The sequence below is a fragment of the Syngnathus acus genome, chromosome 15 (assembly GCF_901709675.1).
Source record: "Syngnathus acus chromosome 15, fSynAcu1.2, whole genome shotgun sequence".
Taxonomy (NCBI): domain Eukaryota; kingdom Metazoa; phylum Chordata; class Actinopteri; order Syngnathiformes; family Syngnathidae; genus Syngnathus; species Syngnathus acus.
The window spans coordinates 10,333,201-10,356,774 of NC_051100.1; the positions used below are offsets into that span (position 1 = coordinate 10,333,201).

The 23,574-nt window shown below is 42.7% G+C and overlaps 1 protein-coding gene across 8 annotated transcripts; it reads left to right on the plus strand.

The window, feature by feature from the left end:
* Nucleotides 1-180: 180 nt before the first annotated feature.
* srfb (serum response factor b) lies at nt 181-23,551 on the plus strand. 8 transcript variants are annotated; one of them, XM_037271278.1, is made up of 8 exons: nt 181-1,522; nt 4,914-5,147; nt 17,088-17,322; nt 19,351-19,515; nt 19,678-19,788; nt 20,509-20,706; nt 20,792-20,868; nt 22,010-23,551. In XM_037271278.1, the coding sequence occupies exons 1-8, from the start codon at nt 878-880 to the stop codon at nt 22,106-22,108; spliced, it is 1,764 nt and encodes a 587-aa protein (XP_037127173.1). In that variant the 5' UTR covers nt 181-877; the 3' UTR covers nt 22,109-23,551. The 8 variants fall into 8 exon arrangements, with proteins under 8 accessions (XP_037127173.1, XP_037127172.1, XP_037127171.1 ...); XM_037271277.1 differs by having other exon boundaries at nt 182-1,522; nt 4,914-5,180; nt 20,792-20,893; XM_037271276.1 differs by having other exon boundaries at nt 186-1,522; nt 4,914-5,180; nt 19,354-19,515; nt 20,515-20,706.
* Nucleotides 23,552-23,574: the final 23 nt, after the last annotated feature.

A 23,574-nucleotide genomic window follows, 5' to 3' on the forward strand; every position in this document is an offset into this window, starting at 1 on the left:
TCTCTACTTTATTTAACCATCTAATGTTGAGGGTTTTTTTCGGTATGGGATTGCTTCTTAGACTTGGTGTCCAATAAAATTAGAGACACACCTTGATTGCTAAAACTATTAAATACAGTTGACTCTACAGTAACACAAATTTAAGATAATCAGTACTTAAGTATTTTTTTCAACTGTTAGGAACAATGGTGAGAAGGCTACAAAACTTGAACGTTTCGTTATTTTGGTGCCTCTGCCAGAATGACGTTGTCAGTAGCGCAACCATGTTGGTATTTATGCTAACGACTGCCCTCTCGACCAATAGCTGCACGCCTGTGATAATCCTCAGCCAATCGGGAGGCACCACTGTGACTCACCAAATAAGGAGCGACAACACCAAATAAGGAAACAGTATCTCTTTATAAGGAGGAAAGTAGTTCCTCTGCTGTCGTATTATTCCGCCTGCTTCAACGCTGACCTGAAATGTTGATTATTCATCCATTCCAAAACACGAAACGGTGCGCGTCCTGCTATTGATGAACAACGTAGTATTTCTATGTCACTAGCTAGTCAGTGTCTGCATTGGATTCAGTTCACAACTGGGACTATGTGCTATGGCGGAGCAACATGGCGGGCGTCTTCCGCCTTTTCCTTTTTGAGAAAGTGCTGAGAGTTTTGGACATTAGAGGAGGGCGAAGCGAACTGTTGCGGCTTACGAGGATCCAGTGGGCAGCATCACTTATCAAACTTTGTTTCCCTTCTTTCCCTGACTCTGCCGAAACGCTAACTGAGGCGCGTTGTTTACATTCTGTGACCTGGCCGTGCATGCGTTTTGTCAGTCATTTACGAGCACCAGCTTTGTGGGCTGGCGTCAAACACAGTCGCGCTACTAAGTAGAATGTTACCGAGTCAGGTTGGGTCGGCACCACAGGGAAACGCGTCAGCTTCAACAAGAGGTACCGTCGGGCTTGTTTCGGCTTCCGTCGCTGGCGGGAACCGTCCCGTCTTGATCCGAGCAGGGCAATCTTCGGTCGGCGAGAGCGTGAGCGGGGCCGGGCGGCACGGAACCAGAGAGGCGCTCGGGATGCTGGGGGCGAACGGTCCGGGGGGTCCACGAGGTGTGAGATCCGGGAACGGGACCGGGGTGAGCTCGCTTCAGACCGCCATCCAGGGCGGCATGGTTGGTCTCAACGCGGGGATGGTGCTTCCTCACGGACCCAGGTTCGACCCGGACAGAGAGAGTGTGCCTCTCTGCAGCGGCTCGGACAACGACTCTGACTCGGGGGATGACGACGACCCGGTGGGTTCTCTCGGGGACAATAGGAGAGGGGTGAAGCGGGAGAGAACCGAGATGGAATCAGCTGTCACGGGCCAGGAGATCGGAGGAGCTGCCGGAGGGTACGGCCTGGTTCCCGGTGGGGTCGCGGGAGCCAAGCCGGGGAAGAAGACACGTGGTCGCGTCAAGATCAAGATGGAATTTATTGACAACAAGTTGAGACGCTACACCACTTTCAGCAAGAGGAAGACTGGTATTATGAAGAAGGTGAGTCACAACATCGCATGCTGCAGTCCTTTTCAAGTGTCACTCCTTCTGGCATATCCAACACACCACTGGGTGCCCCTTCACTTGAGGCACACCTATGCATGAGTTTGGGCTAAATATGAATCAATTTACTCTGGTTACAGGTTAGTGTAGATTCCACTAGTGCATTGCATCACACTGATATTTTAAGAACTTCTTTAGGTGATACTTAGGATTGACATTGTAATGGCAGAAATGTTTTTACATTTTGCAAATATACCTAATATTGGATTCATTTATGCATCTGTTCATGAGCACAAATAATTACAGCGAACAAACTAACAATTGCCCTTGCATCCACTTTTTATTCGCATATCCTGAACCAGTTGCCAGCCAATCACAGGGCACATATAAATAAACAACTCTTGACACTCACAATTGCACAATGTAGTCTTCGGTAAAGTTAACATGCTTGTTTTTGGAATGCACAAGGAAGACAGAGAATGCTCAAGCAAGCACAGGGAAAACATGCAAGCGCCACACCGGAAGGCCGAAGCCCACATTCAAACCCGGAGCTTCTTAAGTGCGAAGCCGATGCGATAACCTCGGAAGTGATCAGTCAAAAATGCATTTGAAATATTACGTACGCAAGTGCAGGGCAAGGAATGGCCGGGTTTCAAATAGACACAGGCAAATGACACTTCTATTTATGACCATGGCAACCCCCAACTACCACACATTGACATACAGACTCCTTTACACTCGATGGTTTAGGACTCGCCGGTAACTATTGAGTTTGCCTCTCTTGATGTGATCGAAACACAAAGCACCGGCGCACCTAATGCAGTGAGCGGTTGCCAGAACAGCCCTCGGTGCACAGGCTGTTGGTTCCCAGTGCCATCAAAGCTGCACGCTGCTCGCAGGCGGCGGCCATGTGGCGGGCAAAGCGGCAGTAGGCCTTTAGGTGCCAGCAGCTGATTAAACCCCGAGACACACGCACATTCCAGAGGATGGCAGAAAAGCGCGGGGCCGCTTGTGCACGCCTCTGTGTGTTGGTGTGTTGTGTAAGGCCACAACTCCAAACGAGTTCTGTATGGAGCCCGGTGCAGTTATTCCCAAAAATCCTCTTGATCCTGTGATTGTTTTTTTTTTTTTTGTTAAGCTTGACTCTGCACATGCACAGTGTAGCCTGCTGCATTTCACTTGTTTGTTCACCACCTCTTCTATGTGTCTCAGATCGTTGTCGTGGAAACTGAGGTTTCTTTACGTAGGCTCATGAACATCATTTGACACACTGTGAGGAACTGAGGATGGACTGTTTAAAAGTGTTGTGTTGATAACGAAGGGAAAAAAAGCTAGATGTGCAGTATACGGACATGGCAAAGAGATCTCGGTGTTTTTTTTTTTTTTAGGATCAAGAGGCTTAGTCTCATTTTGACGGGTGTGTTCAGGCATCTCCTCTCTAGTAAGATTTGGATGAAGTACACAGGAATTCTTAGTTGCTGTCATGTGGCTGGTTGCTTCAGTAGGAACCGAGTTCCCCTTTTGTCAACAGCAGTGTGTATGTTCGCTGACATTTCTATACCCTGATATCCCCCTGCACTGCCTAATAATGCATCTTCATGTTTCCAAACTTTGTTTTCAAGATGCAGCACTCTTTTTTTTTTTTTTTTTTTTTTTTTTTTTTTTTTTTTATAACTGTTGTCAACTGTAAGTAATGCTAAGCTGATACTGCAAGGCCCAGACTGCACTGCAACAGCTGGTAAAATGTCCACATCCAGTAGTTGCAAAAGTTCAGTGTAAACCGCTATTCTGCGTGATGTCGTCAGATCTCACTGAATGACCAGTGACCAATTGCTCGGTTTATAAAATCGAATCGATATCTCTCATATTTGTATTGATGATAAATGAGTCACATCTGAAAAGTTGTGTGGCGCCAGACCCAATAAGTCCCCCCCGCAACCCCCTGTCATTGTGATTATTTAGGAGGAAAATGGTGAATATTGAAGTCATATTTGAGCTTGTACTAAAACTCCCTCTGTTGACAAATGAGTCCTCTTCTGGCACCATTGCAGAGCCTCTCTCTTCGCCCTCCGCATCTTCTTTGCGATCGTTGAGCCAACAGTACCGGCATCATTACAGCATTGCAATATTAAAAGTACCATGCTCGATTACATGTTTCCATTACGGCGTAATAAAACAATTTAGGTTCTATCAGCTAACTGCAGCTCCGGCTCACGCTGAGCGCAGCGAGGTGATGGCGACGGCTCGGTGCCTTGGCAGCATCGCATTCATCCTCCACATATAAGTGATGACTCATTTAGATAGAAAGGCTTCTTCACAAGTTCATTGTGAGTGCAGCCTTGCCATGTTTCATCTGTTGTCTTGTGCACTGGGTGGGCTAAGCATCTACATGCCGCATTATATATTACAACAACGCGGAGTGTGCTGGTGGCCTCGTGGTCTTCAGCCAATCGCATCCTGGCCCTGGGCTGGCCCGCTGTCACTCCCCTTTCCTGCCCTGCTGCAATCACTCTCTCAACGGTATCACACGCTCTGTTCTGGAAGCCTTATCTTATGTTATTTTGGCTTCATTTGCACGACACGTCACACTGGCTATTTTTAGATTTGAATTTTTTTTTTTCCAAGTCAGTTGGTTGTTCCAGATGTTCACCTTTGTTTAGGATCTACTGCAGAGGTGTCAAACTCATTTTTGTTGCGTGTCCTTCAGAGGGCCATTATGACATCCTGTAGTATAGGCTACAAAACAAACTGATGACTAACTAGTTTTGAAATCAGAGACTAGTAAAAACTGTGAAATTATTTCAAAGAATTGAATGGTAATAAATATTGCTAGCAATATCTCTATTTTTGAAAAGTGAAGACAATCAGTAATTTTAGTATTGACACATGAAGTCGATGCGTAATTTGTCTTTGCGGTCCGTATCTGGCCCCCGGGCCTTGAGTTTGAAACTGATGATCAACTGCATCCCCTCCTAGTTGCCAAAGAAGCTAGTCTTTGATTTTTTTTTTTTAAATGACGTGAAAATTACACTCAAAAATAAAAACAAAATAATAGCAGATGAAACACTGTCATTGCAAAAACTCCCTCAGAAAACAAATGCTTAATGTGGTACATATTATAGAGCCATTGAGCACGTTTCCTGTGTCAGCATAGCCAAAGTTAATATTTTCCAGTCTGTAGGCAACCTCCTCCAACTTAAACATTTCCATTTGTTTGGTGATCTACATTGATGTCTTTACAGCGTACAAGTTATGAATGATTACCTTCCTTGTGACCATACAAAAGTAGCGGAACGGTATTGGTGTTATTTGAAGATATATCGAATGAAAGCGGCACAAGCTCTCATGAATGAAGTGCTAATACGCAAACCCCGTCTGTCTTCACCAGGCCTACGAGCTGTCCACCCTGACAGGAACCCAAGTTCTGCTGCTTGTGGCTAGCGAAACGGGTCACGTCTACACGTTTGCCACCCGAAAACTTCAGCCCATGATCACCAGTGAAACTGGCAAAGCGCTGATCCAAACGTGCCTCAACTCGCCAGACTCGCCGCCACGGTCCGACCCTTCCACAGACCAGCGCATGAGCGCGACGGGCTTCGAGGAGACAGACCTCACCTACCAGGTGTCTGAGTCGGAGAGCATGGGCGACACTAAGGTGAGTCATTAAAGCTCTGTTTCCACCAAGTAGTATAGTTTGGTTTAGTTTGATATTGATTTCAAGTGTAGGTTACTAAATTAAGTTATCTGTGGCTAAAGGGTGGATCTAGACGTGCTGAAATACTGCAGAACCTCCAAGGCTAAACACCATCTGTTTTGTTCAAGGAAGAGCTTATCAACCTCCAATTTAAGTATTTTTTCCCCTTATGGACATTTATTTAATTCATTCTAGCATCATAAAAACCGTAAAAGCAGTGTTTTCAATAATATTTTACGTCTTTAACCATCACATAAGTATAACAAGTTAAATGCGGTTTCCTGTAAAATGAAGGTCAGTGTCCTCACTGCATGTGAGCTGTGGTTAGAAAAAAAAGCTCTTGAAATTGGTGTTTCCGTTGCGCTGTCATTTTCCTCAAACTAGATTAGAGTTCACTGTTTCAAATCTTAGATTGTATGCTGAACAGTCGCAGCTTTTTAAATGTTAACCTCACTATGTGTGGACTTTAAAAAAAAAAAGCTTAATTTGGTTGGAAAATGCTCCGCAAAAAGTTTGACAAATACGTAAATTAAGCCCGCAAGCCACTATGGAAAATTATTGGTCCTATTGTAAACACATGCGGCAAATAATTTTTGGAGAAAATTGAATAAAAATTAAAAAATGCACCGGGGATGAGGCCGATAAGGTAGCTCTCAGTTCTGTACCCTCCTGACCTCTCCTCCAGGAAAGCCTCGTAACACTCCTCAAGATAAATCATGGCAGGTCTGGTTTGTGTTAGGCTGAGAAACACGTAGCCTGCTATATGAAGCGCCTCCGTGTTTATCTACTTTGACTATGGATGAGACACAGAGCCGCTAAAATCAGTTAAGTGTCTCCCAAACTTTGTCCTCACCCACAAAGTTGTTTTATAGATTAATGGTAACATTTGTAATGGACATACCATGATTTGTTAAAGGATTGTAATGCTGCCTTCAGGTTCAATCTTTTCTTTTCAGTAATTAGTGAGCTGTGACTTATCTGACACATAAACTGGATTTACAATGCAAGTGCCACATACATGTACTTTTAAAGTTACATATATCCATCATGGCTGTGTTTATTGTACATGGAACAATTTAGTGTTGAGTTGCCCTGGATTGACTTTTTTCCTCATTAATTTAATAGAGGTGGACCGCACGATAACTCCACTGTTGTCGTGTGTTTATTGGTGTTCAGGCAGACACGAGTGTGTACACGTCGGCCATCAGTGTATTTATACGGCAACAGGCTGGAGTTAACGCAGGAGACTTCTTTGCGTTTACGTTGCAATCCAATTGGCCCACACAGCATCAGGATTTTTCAATCCAGAAGATATTCCAGTCAATGCGTTTCTATCACATCACATTTTGTTCACACTTGAACCACACAGTGTGCTAAATCCAGCCTTAAAGTCTTGCGTCACTCAGAGTGACAGACATGGGATGATAGTTCTCAGGTCCCAAGGAAGAGGACGCTAAAGCGCCCTGGATCCCTTTAGACATTTGACAGTGACAATGGAACACAAATTAAAATTAATAATAGTAAACATTTTCTGTTCTTTCTATTTTCTTGACATGTTGATGCTGAAGATACTGCTCATTATTGGTGCATTTCCGTTGGCAAAAGAAAGTATTTTTAGGTGGTAATTCTTGGCCATGGTTAGGCTGGGTGAGCGCTATCGGTGGAACACAATCGTCGTCATTATTTTTTGACGACGGCAAAAATAAACACGGGCTAGCTTTCACTTATTTCTTGTTGTTTCTCTGGACACTGCAGTCTCGTGTTGTCGTCTCCCACACGCCTGGAGTGACATTGAAAGTGGCAAACTGCAGAGGTCTAGAGCCACCCTTTAGGAAGTGTAGCACTTCATTTGATGCCAGTACAGATAAGTTATTTTAGTATTCTTCACAATGATTGACAATAGAAATACAAAAAGAAAAAAAAATGTGCGTACAGTACCAAATGTAATCAAACTGTACTGCCTGGTGTAAACGGGCTCTAAGGCTCTAAATGAACCAGAGTGGTGTGTTAACGTAGAGTAGTGTGTGCTGATTGTTTTTGAGCTGCAGCATCGTGAACCGCTTTTCTTCATTTGGGCTTTGTCTGCTTTGGTGTGGAGCTCGACTAACATTTCGGCTGTGTTACCATAATTGCCTCCATCCATATCAACCTTCCCCGCATACCATCCCCATCAGCCTGAATTGTTTTAAGTTAGCAGGGAGAGCCTGCTTACACAACTCCTCCAAACTTTTTCCCCAATATTTTGTGTTTGTTTTCATTTTTGATCATCCCAGCTGTTTTTTGTCCACAGTCTACTCCAGGGACGCTGCATCTATGACGTACAGGGACAAAGCGCACAAAGGTTACCCCTTGGCTAACTTCCTAAAATCAACCCATCACAAAAAGGGGTTTTCCACAGAGGGTGATGATGGGAGCTAAATTTATTGGATGCTGTATATGGGGTCTTGTCTGTTTCTACAAGAATCTCAAAATGTTTAGCTGCGACCAAGTACTGTGTATCCCTAAAGGGGACATTTTGTGGAGAATTGACATTTTTATGTTTGTATAAAAATAGTGATGTCTCTGGAGTGCCTGCCTACATGTCAACAATGAAAGTACTGTAAACAACCAAGGATTTTTTATACCCCTTAAAAAAAAAAATCTTTCTGTGATAGAATAATAACCAGCCCCATGTAGAGTTTCATTAAAAGTTCAAGTTTCATTTTCATAAAATACTTTGACATAGCATCTGAAGCATCATTTTAAAGCCAAAAAGGTAAGCATAGTACTGTTAGCATGTCTTAGCTAACAATGTTGGTAGCATTAGGTTAAGTTGTTGGCATCTAACTTGTCATTTATCGGCGTGGGCAATACGTACAATAATTGACAAGTCCAACTCAATGATGAAATGCTGCAGGGTTGGGACAGTTAGCATTAAGACAGCCAGTTTCTTGTGGTAGTAGTGTTGAATAACAGCATTAGCTTCTAATAAACTGCCTTTCTGTTCGTCTGCCAGGAAAATAATTGTATTTTCTTTGGCGCTCACTTGTTTTCCACACTCAAGAGCTACTTCTGCAAGGAGAAGCAAGAAGGTAGCCACTACTAACACTTGCTGCCGAATGAGACAAAAGGGATGAGATCCACTGGTTGTCAGTCTAACGAAAGCGAATTTACCGTTGGTTAACGAGTATGTGGGGTGGATGAGGGTTGGCTCTCTGCGTTAATCAGCTCCAACCCTAAAACCAGCCAATTTCACCCTCGATTTATGCAGCGAAAATAATGATGTAATTCTTGATCCTTGGGTTATTTTGATGAAAGCAGGCCAAAAACATAAGACACCTGAGAACTGTTTTAAATTGTGAAAAAATACTCTTCTCCTTTGACTCAACTTGCTTTATTCGTCATGCACTTGCAAGTATTTATTTCCCATTGCATGGTGTCAGAGTTCTGAGTTTGAAGTGAAGTCATTCCGTTATCCAGCAGACTCTGTTTGCTGTCCGCACCTTCATGCAGTCACGTGCCGAAGTTCAGATTGTCTCCATTATTTAGACGGCTAAGGTTCTCCCCATTGGCGATGGACACTCTCAGGCCTGTTTGCCTGCGTGCTGTTTTTCCAAGGCCCTCACTAAAGCGTACATACTCCGTCAAGGATGGGAGCCCAAGCTTTGCATGTTAAGCCACTCTCATGCCCGCTCCGCTCATTGATAAAATTTAGATTGCGCCTTTTTCCATATATGGTATGGTTTCCCTGCTTGCTCTCTTGGCGTGAGGCCCCTCACATTCCTTATAAGCTGCAGCTGTCTTTGGAGTCCTGTGATTCCCTACCTCCCAGCGACCCCACCGCTCATATCATGATATGGATTGTGGATTTTCATATGAGCGGCCGGCCACGATGGGATCATTTGAGCCGCGAGTTTGGTGTTGTTTCTCTTGGATTGCGGGGGGAACCAGTGTGGTCCACAGATGAAATTACCACAAAGTACGACATGTACATTGTTCAACTGGTTGTTTTGTCCAGTTGTTGCTACAGTATGTCTCAGCTTGTATGCATCTTGTCAGGAACCTTAGTGGAATGCAATTGTAAATCAGGATTCGCCCAAGATGAGCCAGAAAAATGTGCCTCCAAATTTGGCAAACGAACAAACCCTGATGAGAATGAAATATTTGATAACCTTTGCAAAGAGCGTGTCGAGGTTCTGTACGACAAGTCGAGTTTGCATCTGTTGTTGCATGTACGAGCTTTTAGCTTTGAACCATCCAATTTGAATCACTTCATCTTATCAGCTATTTACTCTGACATGCTGAACATGTCGTGTTTGCGTGACCTCAAAGTGATACTGGTCCGTCAAATTTGTATCAGATAGTACAAGCTCAATTTTACGGGACTGTCTGTTAAACGCGATTTGGTCATGGACCTCGATTTTTTTTATTTTATTTTTTTCCCGAAGCTAAATGACTAGCGCGTGAACCTCTAGTGATTTAATTTCCATGACCAATTGAAAGGCATTTGATAAGAAGTAGTTGGGCTGTTAGGCTTCATTTGATAAGAAGTAGTTGAGCTGTGTGATCTTTATGACTGTTTTATCACAGGGTTACGGATATCTGTATATGACTGTATATGATTCGTAAAGGGGAAATACACTTTAGCACCTCATCCACACTGGCACTCAAGTCAAAGAGCGTGGCTGGGCACAGTAGTAGAATTGTGTGTCTGCTTTAACCTCTCTTCCATCCAATTCACATAGCATCAAAATGACTTCATCAGTCCACCTGATATTGTCCTATGTGTATTGCTTTTCTTTTAATATAAATGTCAACAGACTTTGATGTAGGGGGGAGCATTCACGGTGACGAACGGCAAACGAACCCCTTCGCTGCCCTACAACATGCCTGACGTAAATTAACGTGACAAGACACCTTCGGCTTCCTAAAAACATGCTTTGCTAAAACAAGACTTTCTATATAACACGCTTTCAGGGTTAACGCAATTCCCGAATTCTGGACCCTGAAGTCTGCGTAAAATCAACCTTTAGACGTAATGAGCTGAGCTAGAGACTATTTGCTGATGTATAAATTGTTACATAGTCTGTAAATATACAGTACATTACCTGACCTGTTGCGTCTGTAGACATTTTGAAAGTGGTCTGTAAATCCAGTTTTCTGTAAAAACAAAATTCTGTGCAGAATGTGGGTTGCTTAGTGTGTGCACCTCTGTGCTGTTTGGAGCGGTACATCATACAGTCTGAAGTTGTATAAACAGTTCAGTCTGAACTAGATAGTAGGAAAAGGAAGAAAAAAAAAGAGCGGGGCCCAAAGATTACTGAGGGAGGCATGATCTGATGTCTATGTAGTCATTATGTATTCACTATTTACAAGACACATTTCTCAGGTGTCTTCAAAACATTACTGTGACATCAATATAAAAAAAAAGATTGTAAACATTTAAGTAGAGTTAAGCAACATAGGAGGGGTAGTTGTTGAAAACTGGCAGAATCTTGTGTTTCGACTGTTGCGATTCACTTGGCATAGTCGTTCCAAACTTCCTGCACAGCCCCCGCCCCCGCCCATACATTTGTCTGCGAGAGTTGCCGATCAGTGCAAGTGACGCATGCAGCGGCAATATCGCCTCGCAATCACCCCCGCCATGTCGACAACTTCATCAAACAGTCAATGTGTGGCTTAGTATCAGAATCAAACACTGTTGGCCTCTCTACTAAGTTTCTCAGCCTCGCTCTAAAGTCACAGGCTGAGAAACTTAATAGGGAAGTATAATAATCGAATTAATACCACTGTTACAAAACAGTAGGACGTAAATTCTGAATGGCTCACTTAGAAACTGATTTTCAGAAATAGGCAGAAATCTGTTGTTTAATCTTATGATTAATGTGTGGGTGGGCATTCCAGAAACCCAAGAGTTTGTTTTACGAGCAATTAAAAACGTGTTTCATAATGTCCCCTTTCAAACATATGACAAGACAGGACAAGAAGTTCTCCACTTTGATATTTTATGCCTGAAACATTTGATCCACCAAGGAAATTTATTTTATCAGCATGGGTTAGTTTGTTTTCAGGATAGACTAAAAATAAACTTGTACTACCTCTATGTAGCGCATGTGAAGCCACGTGTCATTGTGCTCAGATCCATGTTATCACTTGGTAGCAATTTCAATGAAACCCAATATGCTCACAACCTTAATCTCTTTGAAATCTTCACACTGTTCAGTCACACAATACAATATAGCAAATGTTAAGTCGGGGTGTTGATATCGAATACCATTGTTGTGATTACTATATATCAATATTACATTTGTGATTTATTTATCAATGCCAGGCCTTCATTTTAAGAGCCTGTTGCTTCCATCTGCCAATGTTGCACAATAGCCAAATGACATCCGATTCTTCCAATGAAATAGAAGCTCTCGTCGCAATGGTCGCATTGCTCCTAAACTGTTCACACTTGGCATACTGTCGTACATGTTTTTCGGAAATCAATTAGCAGTGTAGTGCTCCACATGAAATTGTATGCTCATCTTATGGGATTCATTCCCACTCCAAACTCAATTCACTTTCCAGATGAATCCCCAGAGAGCTAAGTTTTATCTCGAAATTTAATTTATAATTTGGACCTAATGGGTTTAAAAAGTAAGCATCAGAATTTTAGTATTTGGAAAAAATGTCACCTCCAAATTGTGGATAAGGATTAATTTTTTTTTTTTTAACATTTTTCACAAAATATACAATATGTTGAGCAAACATTTATACACAAAAAATGGAAAATTGGAATTGCTTTAAGATGTGAATTATTTTGATTTGTCCCTCCATTGGACATTAGAACTAGGTTATCTATCTGTTTTTTGAGGGTGCCATGCTGATAATGATAATAGAGTTGTTGGTGTGTTTGATTGGAACGAGTACCCCCCAAACATACATACACACACGCAATCTCCCACCCCTCCACCTCCTTATTTTACAGCAAGCAACTGGACAGGTCAGCAGTCATTGGCTGCACCTCCTCCACTTGGTCTGCCTTGCCTTTTTTAGCAGTCCCAAATGGAGCTGCAAATTCCATGTTGCTGGCAGGGTGACAGGCCGGGAGATGGGATCCAGCAAATGGGAGATTAGACGAGGACTGGCCGGCCACCGCCACACTGTACAATGGGCCGTCCAACCAATACCAGAGCTGTCTGCCAGTTGTCACCCTAAACTTTGAATGAATGCTTCATCATTACAACTGGCCCCTTTTGCCTTTGCCCTTTTGATATTGAGTCAGCGAGCAGAGTGGTCATCAAAGAAAGCCACTTTAGAAAGTCCATGTTGCGCAATGTGCCCTGCATAGGGATGGTCTCCTAAGTAATGCATTCTGTTGTGTTATCACTTCGTGCAGGTGACCCCACCCCATTCTGATTCGTCACAACCAAATAGGAATTCTTCCAAAAGTTTCTTACCAGGCCAATTCATTATCACATGTCACTCAATCAACATGTTGAAGGTATTTTTGGTGGACAAATTGGATTTTTGTAGTGTATGTAAAATGTTAAGGAGTAAGAGGTCGTAAGATCTCAGGGACACCTGAGTGACAATTTAGCATTCTCAACTGCCCAAGTAATGCAAAAAAATAGTATGGGAGAGTGTGCCGATTCAAAAATCAACTTGTACAACTTCTGGGCTCCAGTGTGCATTTTTTTGTGGACATTGGTGAATTGTTACTTTTTGCATAATGCACTTGACAGTCAGCTAGTCAGAAGAAAGAGCCTGTTGAACAGTAGTATACGGTCAAACAAAGCAACTAGGCCGGTTAACGTTAACTATGTCGGTCACACTGATAGCGTCGCCAACGAAACAGGCTTTCTGATAGCAAAGCAGGTGTTTGCGTCCCAGTCTATTCCGAAAATGGAGGTCCATGTGCCCGATGACAGACGCCAAATAATTAAGAGTACAATTGACCTCCTCCAACCAAAGGTCTAAAATTGCCCATTGGCTTACTGTTGTTAATTAAACTGTAAATACACTACAAAATACTCCCAATATACTGTTTCATCTCCAAATTAAAGAATGAAGGCTTGTAGTAGAATCGTGACAAGTGGCCACAGTCTTTGCGGAATTATCTGGGGGGGAAAAAAATGGAATGAGCACTTCAAATGCCTCTACAATCTTCCTTAGTAACTAATTTGAGGGGGGGGGGGGGGGGGGGGGGAACAACGACTTAAGTATTTGACCTATTATACTTTCCACCCTGATCTTCTCAAAATGAATGTTCCATTTGTGCAATTTAATTGGTGTTTTTAGAGCAAGTGATGCTGTTTGAAATGTCACAGTAATTTGGAGATTTGGAGAACCGCTCAGTTTCAGTCTGTACCAGTTTATTGGTGGATATTTGCAACTGAAACGGGTAAGCCAATCAAAGATCCCTGAGTAGCAGACAAAACCAAAGGATAGAGGCGATGTTGGAAAAGAATTAAGTTCTTCTGTTTTACTTTAATGTGAAGGTGTTTTTTGGACCACATTTTCAATTAGTAAACATTCCATTAAAAGGCCATTTTTCATGAGAGAAATTTTTTTTTTCTAGAGAACCCACCTTCCGAGAACACTTTAAAAAAACGTTTTTTTTTGTTTTTTTTATATAAACGGGTTTTAACCTGCCTTTTTGCTTCATTGTTGCTGTTATCGAGTTCACGTTTGGTTTGACATTTGGAACGCAAGCCGAACTAGTTGCAAGCGGGTTGGCGTCTCGTAAAAACCAATCGCAAAAACCTGCACATTAACCTGCGCTTAAATTGTTCTGTGGTGTTTAGTTGCATCGTTCAGTGTCTGGCTGGATTTAAATGTTCAGTCTGGATACATATGAGTCATAAACAGATAAGAGTATTTTAAAGTGATCATGTCATTTTTGCTGGTCTAGTAATGTCAAGGATCGTATTGTCAGGATACATTTTGAACTGTTTGACTCGGTCCTTCTCAGTCATGTAAGCGTATCCTCAGGTTGCGGTCGTCTTTTTCTCAAGAGGGTGGGGGGCTGCCGCTTGCCGGCAAGGGGTTAATTCCCCCTGCGAGGTGCTCGGGTTTCCCGCCAGCTGTCGGTCCCCTCAGCTGTTTGCACTCCTGTCCCCTCCCCTGTCCCTACAGCCTAGACAGCTTGGTCTGACACGCACACACACTGGACACTCTCTGGCACAATGGCAGTGAGGGGGTGTGATAAATGCCACGGTCACCTCACTGGAACTCTCCTCCTCCCTTTCACCTCCGACTTCATTTTCTTCAACACGATTGGTTAATAACTGTCCAGCTGTGCGATTTTACGTGTCACTACTTAGTACCGTAATTTTCGGACTATAAGTCGCGGTTTTTTTCATAGTTTGGGTGGGGGGGCGACTTATACTCAGGAGCGACTTATATACATATATATGTTTTTTTTCACTTTTTTGGGCATTTTATGGCTGGTGCGACTTATACTCCGGTGCGACTTATAGTCCGAAAATTACGGTAATTCAAACCAAAGTCTCCTAGCCAATTGTTCCCGGATGCTCAGTAGTAAATAATTGATGAATTACTACTGTATTGTCACTTTGCTGTTACAAGGACATGACAACCGTGAGTCCTTTTGTGAGCACCCACCTGCTTAACTTTTTGGGTTCCCGCTGCTGTTTAACTAACTCTAACTAAAGGACCTTGAACTGTCAGAGGCCCTGAGGAGAGCCAAGATCTGCAGATGTACTCCACGCTCGGCACGTTGCTTGTGTATACATGTAGTGACTCACAGCAGAACACGCATGTGCAGCTATGTGTGCGTCAGGTGTGTGTGTGTGAGAAGGCCGACATTGATTAATTATTAATCTTGTGAGTCCCATCAAACACAAGCGCCTGCGTGTATTGGCCATGGCGGTCAGTGAAGCTCTGTGACCAAGAGATGAGATCCCCACGTCTGCATGCTTCTTATTGGATAAAAGGCCAAGCTGCGTAACTGTAAATCAATCATAAACAAAAAGCAGCAGTTATCTCGCTCCTGCTGCTCAAGTTGACACTGCTGTCCTTTTTTTGGAGAAAGATTTTCTGACATCCTGCAGCTCGCAAAAAATGGCTCGGTTGTGGAGTTTTAGTCTTGATGAATGAGCAGGCAGTACAGAGTAAAGTTTGTGTGTCCACGTTATTGACTAAGGTCAGTTGCTATTTTAATTACACATTAATCCATCAAATCTGAGCATAAACATTGACTAAGCCTGACCGGTCTTTCAGCAATGACCTGTAATCGTTTGCCTATCTGTGGCGTTCTACATTCTGGTTTACCATTAAGTTAGTGGACTAAAAGCAAAGTCTGTGGTTTTAAATACACAAAGTGTATCTGTAATTTTCTTTGTTTAATGTTTAGTTTGACCGTAAACTTCAACAGGGAGTGGTGCATTACATCTTGAAGCCTTTTTTAGCTGAACCGAAATGCCGCTCCTTTTGACGGGAGTTGAGCACCGCATTCATTTAGTGCTCTTTTCTAATATGTTTTACTTGTTGACTTGCAAAAGGTCAGGTCATCGGTTAGTCAAAGTACTACTGCACATGTAAATTGAATTAGTAGCTCAGTCATGGAAGAAAGGGAAGTTCCAGGTCAAGGTTCCGCCTTAAATTCCTTGGCAACAAGATGCCGCCAAAGCCCTGTCTAATAGAAAAGTAGGCCTACTGCACTTTCTACCAAATTGGACTTTGGTTCCACCTTGTGGCAGCTAATGGTGTTTCGGAAAGAGCACAAGAAAAGCAAATATGGGAGTTGTACAGCAAATAACTGGGGTGAAAATCCGAAGGAGGTGAATGTGCGAGTATCAGACCACCAATAGGTGGGAGGGACACTGTTTTTGCAGTCTTGTGTTTTGTGGTACAATTCTTGTTGATGTATTGTCAATTAGCTGATGGAAACTAGCTTGTTTATGCACAGTAGGATCTGATCCTCTACTGTAGTCTTGTTGTGCAGCCCACTCAGCAAAACATCCTGCTCGACTCATCAATGGATTTTTACATTCGCATATTATGCGGTCACTGGTCACACGTCATTCCGTCATGTGTGTGCATTTGCGTCTTTTCAAGGGATGTTAGATTGGTCAGGGTTGTCATGGTAACGCAGCACTTTTTTTTTTGGTTTCTTCACAGTGTTTGTATGGAGCTGAACTCGGCTGTTCTAATGGCTGAATGAACAACCACTCAATTCATCCGAGATATTCATTCAATTGAACCTACCATCACTAATGACAACTTTATGTTTCTGCCAAGCAAAAGACTGAACTTGTACATGTGGCTGCAATTATCAGGGGTTCAGGCTGTTTTCTGGACCATGTTTGTGTCACGTCTGGTTCCTGTCGCCCGTCCATTGATCCTTGAAAATACTATGCTTACTTTAAACCCCCCAACCTCTTACTTGCCTTGCCTGAATCCAGCTGCTTTTGGGAGGAAAAGCCCCATTAAGGTTGTTATTGCAGCTCCCCACAAGTGCTACCACAATGTGTGGAGAAGCAGAAGAAAAATGCAAGCCACAGTTGGGCATCTATTTTATCCACATCTGATCCCATTCAGGGTTACAGGGAAGCTGGTTTGTCCCACATCTGTACAGTAATAACCAGATTACATTATATTCAATGTGCTTTATATTTTACTTCACTGAAACATAACAAAATATTCATTTCATTATATTATGGAAAAGTACTGTAATATTCTCTGCTAGTATAACAAACCAAAAGATCTCAGCAATCGTTGTTCCGAAAATTTATTGTGTTTTGTTTGTTTTCATCAAATGAATAAATATGAACTACTTTGTAAAAGAGGTGAATTAATGTTTTTTCACGACTTCCTTTTCGAAATCTTATTTCCTTTGACAGAACCCATATGATTAACTCCTATTTTCTATTTCCTCAGGATACTTTGAAACCCACATTCACAGTAGCCAGCTTACCGGGCGGCACCAGCAGCGCCACCGTGCCAACCACCTCCACCAGCATGCAGGTGAGCAGCGGACCCAACTTTCCCATCACCAACTACCTGGCACCCGTTTCGGCCAGCTCCAGCGTCAGCGCCAACGGAACTGTCCTGAAGACCACCGGCGCCTCCACTGGGGTGATGCAACTCCCCGGCGGCTTCACTTTCATGCCCGGTATGTAAGCGCGTCGTGTTGTTCGTGTGTTTTCTCGATTTGCGCCATGTTGTCCCTCTGAATCGCACAGACATGTTTGGCAACATGACTTGCGTGGTTAGGTGATTAGAATTTAAATGGAACCTTGCCGACATCTCGAGCGTCATCTCGGAGCGGTCGTGCTCCTCTTGCCAGGCTGTTTACATCACGATGCCTTTCAAAGCTAGTGACACTCGGTCTTTGATTTCCATTTTTATACTGGGATAATTAGGTAAGGGCGACACAATAGGCCAGGCAATGAGGGCTGCAGGACTTGGCCTATAATTAGTCATGAATATTCAGTGAAGGATCATGGCTTGTAATGACTTGAAACGTACTAGGTGAAGCTGCTTTTCTGCTTCTGAACCAGATGGAACCTTCCCTAATAAAACCTAAGGAGAGTTCTACTAAGGATTTTGATTGGCTTCCCTCCTGTATCTTATCAGAGCTGCCATCAAAGTCACTTGGTCGCTGTCGCAGGGTTTTTTTTTTTTTTTTTTGGTCGCAGCTGAACAGCTGTCACATGGCGGCCACTATATCAATTTGATCGACAGCGCAATAATAGCCATGCTGCTACCTGTTCCTTCAGTCTCTTTGCTTCTTCCTCTTCCTGCAACCTTCCCTTAAATGATCACACATTCCGATGTGCCACCAATCTGGCGGCACCATGCACAACAACACACCCGACCGACCTCGGCACCTGTCGGCCGAGCATGTGACCAAATGTGAGGGTGTGACACATCCGAACAAAACATGATATTGACTCCAACACTTTGATTGTGGAACGTTTGGACAAATTAAGACGGGCTATGCAAATACTCAAGAATATCATATACAGTACTGCAACAGATTGTTTGAATCATCAATCTGCTTGCTACAAAAGGCCTTTTTACTATGCCTTCATGTCTCTGTGTCAGAAATAGTGTAGCCATACTACACCTACGACATCCAACACTCTATCTAAAATTCTGCCAGTACCTAATTATGCCCATTTTTCGTTTCTATCACAAAGACATTCATTTAACAGAGTTGTGTAGAACTATACCGCATTAGCAAGCCACCAAAGAGACTCATTTCAAATTAATCCTGGCATTATTATATTTTTGGGAGGGAAATTTTAGTGCTGCTGCTGCATGCGTGTGTTGACAAAGCACCAAAAGGAGATGTCAAAAGAAATCTAAAACAACATAATGTTGCGTTGTGTTGTTGGCACTGACCTTTTTTTTCTTCTTCATACTACAGCCAACAAAATTGAAACCAACCTAAGCATAGCTGATCTTATTAATTGTACATAATGAATGCAACTCAGCAATTTGTTGTCTCCTATTTGAAGGCCTCATTGGATAACTTCACCACATTATGCAAAGAATGGCCTTGGAGCACTCCTCTTTGTTATGATAAACACGTGACTTTGTGTTTATTTACAATGTTCCCCTGCGAATTAAAGGAATACAATAGAATAGAATATTTATTGGATGAAGAAAAGCTGTACCACGAATAGTGAAAATCTGCAAGTTCTGCACAGTAATCTCCTTAAAGATTCAAGAGTTTTTTTTTTATTCAAGAGTTTTTAATTACCCGTAGATGCCACAAGATGGTGCCAAATCACGACTCTTACCGAACAAAACCAGCTCCTGAACTCACCAACATGCCACAAGCACAAATTTGGTCTCAATGCAGCCTTTCAACACGGCACCAAAGCAATACTTATATTGGCAAAACAAGAAATGTTTTGCTTTGGCTTAAGCACAGAAACAGTGAAATGCTAATTTATGGGACTGCACTGTACTGTGTGGTTTTAATAGTACAGAAGGTTCGTCATCACCACAACATATTTTTCATTTTTCAATATTCTTTTGTGCAGTGATTGGGGATTGCTTTTGTGATCACACCTTTACTGCTTGTCTTTCTATAAAGCTTGCTTTCTCCACACAGCAGCATTTTCTCACATTCAGTCCTCTGCCACTCTGTTGTGCGTGGGTGCGTGTGGTTGCGTGCCCCCTCCTTCAGCAGGCACTCCTCTCCCCCCCGGCACCCCCACCATTCCTCTGAGCCAGCTGCAGCAGCACTCGCTGACCCTCCAGGGGCAGCATGGTCAGACTCTGACTGCCGCCCCTCAACCTCAGCAAGGCCAACAGGCTGTCTTCCGCTTCCCTGCTGCTGTCTCCCTCACAGGTGACCTGCTCTGGCCTGCCACCAGTCCTGCTTTTTCTACCACTGCTGCTGCACTGACTGTCTGACATTCAAGCACCTGCCTAAATGTGCATGCCTTCAACTAACACACATCTACAGCTAATGATCTCCTCGTAGTCACTTCCTGTGTGTGTCCATTCCCAGGGCCAGGTGTCCCTCAGCAGCTGCAGGCCATTCAGGTTCACCCCAACGCCCAGCCCATCTCTAACAGTGACAGCAGCCCCGAGATGTCCCATACCTCTACAAACTCCACAGGTATATACAGCTAGTACAATTTACCCAACCAATTGTCGTCAAAGGACCCCACAAAGGAAGGATTGCACGTTTGCTTCGACAGTCAGTCACTGTGTCATATACTAATCAATTAGTCCGTGTATTTGGTGCTACGTGCATCGGACAAATAATCACCAGACACAACATAACTGCGCAACCATGTGCTACTCATTAGCGCTAAGGCTAGTCTGTGCGTGAAAAGTAAATACAAAGCAGCGCTACTTAACATTGAGCTTGGACATGAAAGGCAGTGTAGTCTGGCTGTGGCATGGTAAAAGTGGCGGGGGAGCACCGAAAAACTCAGTATGGGGGCGGTTATTATGTAAATCAGCCGCAAATGTCACAATTTACAAAATTTAGAACCATAACATGCATTTTCAGAAAAGATTACCTTAGTTGTGTAATTTCACACTTGATGAGTGAGCATGCAACTGCAAAGTATTTGTCTTGTAACAAGAATCTTAAGTCTTGAGCTAAAAAAGACAGAAAGTGAAAGTGTGCAAATAATGACCTCTGATCCTTTGCACATTCTACTCTTCGAACTCCTATTGTCTTTTTTGTAACCTCTTTTTTGGTTCAAGACATACATTTGGTCCTCTCCCAGACTCAAATATACGAACCTTTAACAGGTTTTATGGTAAAGTCAACATAAATATCGACAAGCACGCACATGTGCTGGATGTGAGTGTGTCTTTCTGTCAGCTACAGTGAGTCTCCCGGCAACCATCGTCACCTCAACGGTGCCGTCGTCCGTGGCTGGTCACATGATGTACCCTAGCCCCCACACGGTCATGTACGCCTCCACACCCACGCTGACCGACGGGGGGCTCGCCGTACTCAACGCCTTCTCCCAGGGAACGTCAGCCATGCAGGTGTCCCACGCGCAAGCCCACGACCCAAGTAAGCGGCACGCATATGCATGTGTGTGTTCCAATGGCGCATTCATTGGATCCTCATCGTCTCCCTCTTGTCCCACCCTCGGCAGCATCCGTCCCGCAGGTGTTCCTCACAGCCCCTCCGGGCACGGTGCAGATCCCAGTCTCGGCGGTGCAGCTACACCCAGTACGGCAAGATCTGCATTTCACAAGTGAAACTCTGCTATTCCCTCTGCAACCCGCATGTCACGTGACCTCGCCACATGCTAACAGAGCACCCACGCTTCACCCGTGTGCCGCGTCGTGTCAGTGTCACAGAGTCAAACGCCACCAAGACTATAGCACGCAGCATTGAAGCGCATGCAGTTCACAGCCTACTTTATATATATATGCGGTTAGAATGAATGGTTCTCACAGTTCTGAGGTTCAGGGTTCAAATCTGGGCACCGAAAATTCTACGTGGAGTTTGCATGGTCTCACCATGCTTATGTGGCTACAGGAAATATTTAACTGTAAGCACCAGAAAAAGTACTGTACTTACATTTCTCTAGTACAAAACATACCAAATCCAAACTCCAGTCACCAACCCTATTCATATTATAAATAGAAACATTATATTAACACACTTATAGAACATAAAGTACACTTGCACAAGCTAACTGATAATGTTCATAATTGTGGATCTGTGAAAAGATGATCGTCATGAGTCTAACAGTATGCGTTCTATTTGTGAATTTTGTTGGCAGTGGTGTGCAACTTCACTGCAAGATGCTGAGTGCTGTTTCTAATATTTGAAATATTCAATGTGTATTACCAGAAGGCAAGAGGAGCAAGTGTGGTCCGCGGGCCACATACTTAAATCTGGCCCACCGTGCAGTTAGTTACATTATCAAGGCCTATAATATTTTGTAGAAATAATTTTGCTGTTTTTTTATTATTATATTTACTTAGAAATTCTCCAAAAATAAATGGTTCCACATGAGTTTTGTTTTTCATTTATTCCATTTGGTTAATTAACCATAACATAATTACGTAATTGTTATTTTGAGAAAATACACATCAGTATTTTTTCAAACCTCATCAATCCATTTTAAATCTCAATTGTGGCCTTTCATCGCCAGCATTTACCCACCCCTGCCCCTACCACCTATCAAATACTAGTACATAAATATAATGAAATTTAAAATCAAAGTAAAGCACACTGACAATGAATGTTATTGGGTTGTGCAGCATTCCTAATGAAGTGTCCTGTGAGCTACTGAACTGTACGCCTTTTGATTGGCTGCTGTGCCCAGGTTAACGCCCCTTCCGCTGTGTTTGCATTCCAGATGGTGATTGGGCCCCAGTCGAGCGGAGGCAGCAGCACTAACCTGACTGAATTGCAGGTGGTCAACTTGGACGCAGCGCAAAACTCCAAAAGTGACTAATAGAGCCAAGTATGAGCGTCTTTCTCTTTATTTATTGATGCCTTCCAACATCACACTTCGCAATGTGACCTTACACACAAACACACAATCAAGGGCCTGTGTGTGAGTTGACCCTTTTCCCATATGTTTTGGGATATATAAAAATTTGAAATTATCATATATATATATATATATGTATATGTATATGTGTATATATATATATGCAAACGTATAGGAAGTATATCACTACACCTGTCATCAGAATTCTATTTTCGATGTCGTTAGATGGTATTTTTGTGTGCGTGTGCCATTTGTGTTTGGTTTGAAGATACAATTACATGAACACTCAGTCAGTTGGGTGTCACAAAGTGTCACGCCCGCCAAAGACGTTTGTCCGAATGTACATACACACCCCACACACACACACGCACGTCAGTGTGTGTAAATGGAGAACTAAGACTTTTGCTAACGTGTATATAGTTTTTAAAGAAAAAAAAAACTTGTATTTTTAGCCCGATTTAGTTTTGTGTAACAGCATGTATTTTTTTTTTTAATGTTGTGGTTTTGTATGTACATGACAATGACACAAAGAAGTGAATCTGTACATGTATACTGTATGGGATATATTTGAATATGCTTTTCATGCTGTTCTACTACAAGTAGTTTGACGACTGCTTCACAAAGGATCAAGCAGCTTTATCATGTGGGTGGGAGGACATCATTGTGATGTGGAATGCAGACTGTTAGTGGACATTTTTAGGAATTAAAAGGCACAATTGGACAAATGTGGACAATGCATATTTTAAACATATCGCACATTTTTCAGTGGAACCTTCAAAAGTTGAACACAACCATATGGTTGTGATTGGATGGACGAATGTTTATGCAGTTTAGACTGTTTCCAACATAAAATCTTTAGGTGGACAGGCAATGGCTTGTATAATATTTTTACATCCATGATTGTTATACATACACATTAATGCATTAAAACTAAAATCAACAGTATGCACGGTCTCAACATGCAAAGTTTCTGTGCTATTTATACATGTTAGGATCTGCTTGCAAATTGGTACATCTCATGCAACTTAAAGCCAATTGGCTAATCATGTTGCTCATATTGGATTGAAAGTCAGATTGTTTGCATGTCAGTTGCCGTTAACGGTCTTCCGTTCGGCCAAACTCTTAAGTTACTCACTGAGCTGACGTCAAGCATAATTTCAGAAACGTCCAACTTAAAGTTTAACCCAAACTGTGGGAACTTTAACTTTGGAGGTTCCACTGTTAATTAGGGGTTGCTACTTAATATTGATCGTTATTTAATTCAGATGGATTATATTGCTGAAGTTGTGATGTCACAACACACGCTGCTGCAAAGTGTGCTGCCTTATTTGCTGGACGTTCAAAGATGCGACAGCAACCCAGCTTCAATATTGCAATTAAATATTTGTTTCATTCTTAGTTAAACTGCAGTGGTCATTTTGGTCTCA